General features: G+C 45.3%; 1 protein-coding gene across 1 annotated transcript in view; it reads right to left on the reverse strand.

Moving 5' to 3' along the window:
* The window catches only part of SCGN (secretagogin, EF-hand calcium binding protein), a gene marked incomplete at its 3' end in the record, with an annotated part of 29,093 nt that overhangs the window by 20,977 nt on the left and 2,027 nt on the right, over positions 1-6,089 (reverse strand). Inside the window, 1 exon segment of the mRNA XM_035896921.1 lies at positions 5,613-5,771. Within this exon segment, the coding sequence (XP_035752814.1) occupies positions 5,613-5,771 (159 nt within the window).

The raw sequence follows: 6,089 nt of genomic DNA on the forward strand, positions 1-6,089 counted from the left end.
TGACAAGATTTTTGGAAGCCAGCCACTATATTGATAAGGGTATAAAAAGCAAGAAGAAACTAAATGTAAGTGACTATTATAGCCTGTTTCTTGAAAAAAAATGAGGCTTATCTGAAAATGCTGGCTTGAGCACATGTTTCTCCTAACAACGTTTCAGCCAAATTAGATAGAAGGGCAAAGGGTCCCAGAGATATCAAGTTCCTACAAGATCTATGAAAATAAATTATGCCTGCCAAGAAGACTAGCTGGAAAACAAACTCAACTATTACCATGCCAAAAGCCACACAGTAGAGAGAGGAGGCCAGCAAAGACCAAATAAGATGTCAGTAAAGTACACTTTGACTTTAGAAGAACCTTTTTTTGACCAAACATTTCTTCTTTAAATCCCACAGCATTACAAAAGTGAATCACATGAATGACTTACTATCATCCACGCAGCTGTATGTTGCATTGCTTGCATTAGCGCGGGGTTTCACCCTGCAGCTCCTGGGCCAACTTCTCATTTGGACCAGTCTTGCTTCCTTAACTGCAGTGCTATCATTTGAGAATTTGGCCCTGTATTTTGGTTAGGATTTGCTGTAATCCTTCACACTACAATAGATGAATGCTTATCCTGTCATACCACGTTGTGTTTTGGTTCTTTTTTTAGCTCTCATCAGCACATATGCGGGAAATATTTATCATGTAGAAGACACCAGCATCCAACAAAGGCTATTACAGCCTTCCCTCTGCCATCACAGTTCTGTGGGTAGGCTTTGGACAGGTTCTTTGTTCTGCTCTTTCTGCTAGACTGGAAGTTTTTTGACATGCCTGTGGGCAACGAAAACAAATTGTGTCTGGTTTTGCCCATAGGCATGTTGAGTTTGCATTTAGAAATACTTCCAGGTGCTTGCAGTGCCCTGCCTTAATGTGCAGGAACAGGAATAGGAACTGATCAGGCTAATCAAGGCTGACAAAAGCCACACCTAAAGAAATAACTGTATTTGGCAATAATCAGAATCATACAATCGTTTGGGTTGGAAGGGATCTTAAAGATCATCTAGTCCAACCCCCCTGCCATGGGCAGGGACACCTTCCACTAAATGAGGTTTTTCAAAGCCCTGTCCAACATGGCACTGAACACCTCCAGGGAGAGGGCATCCACAGCTTCTCTGTGCAACCTGTTCCAGTGTCTCACCACCCTCACAGTAAAGAAATTCTTTCTTATATCTAAATAAGCCATCAGGATCAACTCAGGGTTTAGAATTCCAAATTAGTCTGGAGGGAGATGCAAGACGAATGCTTTCTGCTAGGGGTTGTCTTGCTGTTGACTGCTGGTCACCAGAGACCCAGTCTGTGACCCTGGGTCTATTGTGGTGGTAAAACACAGGGGAAGTCTGGCTTGGATGGCTTTGAGGCTGGCTCATATTTTGGCCACTAAACTTTGTTCGAATGACTAGCTGCTGCATTCCTGACCATACTAAACTAAAAACATAGTTTAGATAGACAATACATTGTGCAAGGCAAGGACGAAGTGCAAGTGTAGCTGGAGGCTGCTCATCTTCTTTGGAAGTAAAAAGCAAAGAGAAATCCTTTATGGCCATTCAGAGTGAGCTCCTGAAGATTAACTTCAGTCTCTTCCAGTCATGGCTATCCAGGTGGTTTGGGGGCAGGGGGATTATAACGAAGCTGATACCTGTCTTGCCTGATCAAATTTACACTTCAGAATTTTTTACACACAGCCCCTTGCACACTTGCAGTGAGGCAAGGGCAATCGACTTTTATCTGAAAGTCTTCTGTCCAGTTTTAGTATAATGTAAGCAAAGTGAAGTACCTTTCTGTGAAATCCTGCAAGCATAATGGCAATGTGCATTTCCCTCCGTGTCTGCTCAGACATCATGGGTTTTACGGAAACTTTCAGTAATCCAAACCCACAATTTATAGCCATTCACCTATAAAACTCTTCTTGTTCAATTATTACGAGGACATACATAGAGCTTCATTAAAACTATAGCAAAGAGCAAGCAAGGAAGATCCTAAATGATGTCTATACAGAAAGAAAGGTGTAGAGCAATATAAGAGAGAAAGGCAGGGGCTGGAACAGTTCCTGTTCCAATAAAATTACTTTTTCAGTGCTGAAAGAAACTGTCCTTTTCACTTAAGTTTTCACCTCTGTATAAAAACTTTTAGAAAATGCATGGGAAGGTGTCCATAATGTAGAAGAAAGAGGTTTATGAGTGAGCAGAAGAGAGCACAGGCAGCTCATGGCAGCCATGCAGCAGCAGGTTGGAAGCTGGAGGCTCAAATGGTTGGAGAGAAGTCATAGGGGTAATCACGGCAGCAGATGGGCAATGCCAGCATGCACAAACCTGTGCTGGTGTGTGGCTGAATTATCTTTGCTTCTGCCTCATATCCCCCAAACAAACCCAGCCACAGAAGCCCCTCCAGCTGACGGAGCATTTATATAAACTTTAGCAGTTTAAATCCCCTGTATTTCACTGAAGCCTTATGGATATGTAACACACACCTGGAAATTGAAGGCATTTTCTTAGAAATGGAATGGAATGGAATGGAATGGAATGGAATGGAATGGAATAGGATGGGATAGGATAGACTATTTCAGTTAGAAGGGAGCCACAATGATCATCTAGTCCAACCGCCTGACCTGAGCCTGAAGTATTAAAGTTAAAGCACATTCTTAAGGGCATTGCCCAAATGCCTCCAGCAATCGCCCATTGTTGGAGGAGGAGAGACATCTGGGATTTGGGTGGGTTCATTTTAAGTCTACTTTTGTTGCAAATTCCTCCCGCCCCCAAAAGAAAAACCCCAAACAAAACTTGATGGTTCAGTATAAGATGATGACTGGAGGAGGAGAGACAGAAAGCAGCATCTGGGATTTGGGTGGGTTCATTGTAAGTCTACTTTTGTTGCAAATTCCTCCCACCCCCAAAAGAAAAACCCAAAACAAAACTTGATGGTTCAGTATAAGATGATGAATTAGCCTCCCTCGCTGGATGGTATTTCAAGTTTCCTTCCTCGCTCAGAGCCATCAGGAAGAGCTGTGCCTCGCAGCTTCCCGCCGGGCTCCCTTTTGCATTGTTTTCCCAGCTGCTCCCATCCCCTGGCATTTAGTGTCAGCTGGGGATGCTTCAGAGTAGCTGGGAAGAAAAACAGAGCTGAAGGACTACAGTGATCATTAAGAAAAATAACAGCTTAGAGAGGGCAGGCTGAAAAAATATAATTATGAAGCCGTTTGCTATTCAAGCAGAGACAACTTCCAGTGCTGATAACATTATTTATCACTTGTATAGCACTTCAGACACAGTCACTAATTAATCCTTGTGACACACCTGGAAGTTATGCCAGCATATTACTGTCTCCCCCTTTTACTGTGCAAGGAAACAGAAACGTTAAGAGCCCGAAGAAGTAAAGGTCAAACTGAGCACTAACGCAGGGAGCTGCTCAGTCCCAGCTCCCTGCTCCGACCATGAAAGACGCTTACTTTCCATAGGATGGCGAAAACCAGTGCAAAGGGGATCCTTTACCCCTCCCACTAAAACCACAAGCCTGCACAACATAAATCATGTGAAAGAGGAGAAAAAGGGCTCAATTTTTTTAGACATACTCATTGTACAAAGGCAGAAGAGACTTTTGTTTAATGCCCATACCTAGGGGAGCAGGGCAGGGGACTGCTCTCCGTCTCCCAGGACCAAGCTCCCCTTGGGTTTCCTGCCACTGAGGCAGACTTTAGGAGACCGTTTTGTCCCTACACAACCGTGAGGACCAAAACCAGACAGCTGGCAAATGGGAACAAGGCAACATGTTGTTTTATCACTCTGGGTAATACTGCCTGAGGGGAAACACTACCAAAAATAGGCAAGAAAACCAGGACAGAAAACCAGGTTTAAACTGGAGTCCTCTGAGCAGTGACTTTTGGCAATCAGGGAAACAGTTCCTGATTTCTCGAAGCAGAATAGTTCATTGCTAGAACACCCTCATTTTGTATGTTCTGTGTGCTGCGGATACCTAACACGGTATAATAAAGTTCACAGCCACATTAGCAAGACCACAAAAACTGCTGCAACACACCGGCTTCGTAACCCAGCGGGTGCGACGCAGTCTCCACAATCTCACATGAGGGATGTGCCGGGGCAGCTATGGGCTAGAGTGGGGCTGGAAGTTTCCTCTTGACCTCTCGTCATTAGGAAGCCGTCTGTGGTGTGAGATCCCCGGCTAAACTTGGGCTTTGTCAGCAGCTACAGCTGCTGTTTTAAGCCCCTCTGTCAAGACCTTGCCTTCGCTGTCGTTGGGTTCATTTGAGCGTGCTTTGCGCTGGTGTTTCGATACCCTGAGATGAGCAGCTCCCAGCTTCATCTTTTGTTCCTGGCCATGAGCTTTTCAATTTCCCTTCAAACCAGTTTTTCTGTCCCCCTAACGATCCTTAGCACTTATCGCTGAATCTTTTTTGATTTGCTTTAAAGACTTTTTATGTGCCTATCTGTTCATCTAACCATCCGTGCTCTAGGAAGACAATTCTGCAGAAACTGCCAATACGTCAATCCAAATTTACTTGCAAATTAAACAAGAACATGCTTGAAAAATTATTCACAGCTTCTGTTTTTTTATTGTAGCCCCAAAGATCAAAGAATCCTAACTGGCTTGTAAGTATAATTCTGATTTTACACTTGATACTCATGAATTTATGCCTTTTATCGGCCGCCTTTTCCCTTTCTGCTAATTACTTTTTTGCTTAAAGGAATTGTTTTATCTCTGGCTTTCGGCACACCCTCTCCTTCCGTTTGGAAGACACTTACTCCTTTTCTCTTCCTAATTGGGCACATGCTGTGTAGCAAAAATATTAAGCCTGTTATGAGACTATATTCTTTATGTATGTCCGAGCAGCTGACCTGAGTGGCAGGATTTCTCCTTTGCTGAAGGTGACAGGCAAAAAGCAGCGTATGAGCTGGAGCTGAGGAAGCCAGCCCCTGTAAACTGTCATGCAACAGGGAGTCAGAGAGTGAGAGAAGGGGAAATGCTGCCAAAAATAGGAAGGGAAACCAGGGGAGAAACCCAGAAACACTTGAGAGCCAGGTCTTGCCCATAGGAGCGACAGAATTGACTCCTGTTTGGCTTCCAGCCATTTTCGGCGATACAAGACATATGTCTTCTTCCTAAGCGTCATTTAAAATTAATGACAGTATATTTGTTAAAAATTGACCTTGGAAAGAAACCTATCACATTAACAAAACTAATCAGCACTCGCTTGAATAAATCATCACCATTGTGCTCCCCCTTGCCCTGCCAGGCTGTGTGCCGGTGCTTTTTCATACGTTTCTTTTCAGCGGCAGTAAATTACTTTCTCTCCATGCTTCCAACCAGCCCCTTCAGCTGGTGCCAACTGCAGTCGGACCGTGACAGCAGCTGTTGGACTGAAAGCAAACCATCAAACTTCTCAGGTGATTGCACTTGTTGCCCTACCTGCTTAAACGCCACCTTGCTGCCAGGAGAAAGCTCTTTACCCCAGGGATTGCTAAGGGAGCCAGCAATCAGGGAAGAACAAACACAAATCACCTCTCAACGTAATGGCCTTTTTACTCGGACACGATGCACAGCCAACACGGCGCAGTACTTACTGCTGGTCCCAGTTTCTCCAGGAGATGATGAAAAAAATTGTCCAGCTCCTTCCCTTCTATGTAACCGTTGTCTAAATAAAAGTCAAATATACTAATGGTCAGGTGGTGCTGCCCAAGCTCTGGGAACCAAGTTGCCTGCGGTGTGCAGGGGGCTCAAGGCTGCACGGCAGGGGGCTCAGGTGGGGGCCGGGCTGGCCAGCTCGGGGGGTTTCCTATTCAATTTGGTCAGTTCAGGACTATGCAGGCACTGGGCACAGCGTTGGGGGGAGGTGATGAAAAGGCATAAATTTGGGTTGAAAAGGGGGAGTTTCAGACCCGATATTAGGGCATGAGGAGGAGGAGGAAGAGGGGGAGGCTCTGAAACACCTGCAGGAGCCCGTGGGGGTGAAGCTCGGACATGCTGTCAGCCACTCGCTCCTGCAGGGGCCCGCCCAGGCACCCCCAGGCACTGCACCCACCCAGGCGGGCACCCACCCC

The sequence above is a fragment of the Egretta garzetta genome, unplaced genomic scaffold, assembly GCF_000687185.1.
Source record: "Egretta garzetta isolate BGI_Z169 unplaced genomic scaffold, ASM68718v1 scaffold126, whole genome shotgun sequence".
In the NCBI taxonomy this organism is placed as follows: Eukaryota; Metazoa; Chordata; class Aves; order Pelecaniformes; family Ardeidae; genus Egretta; species Egretta garzetta.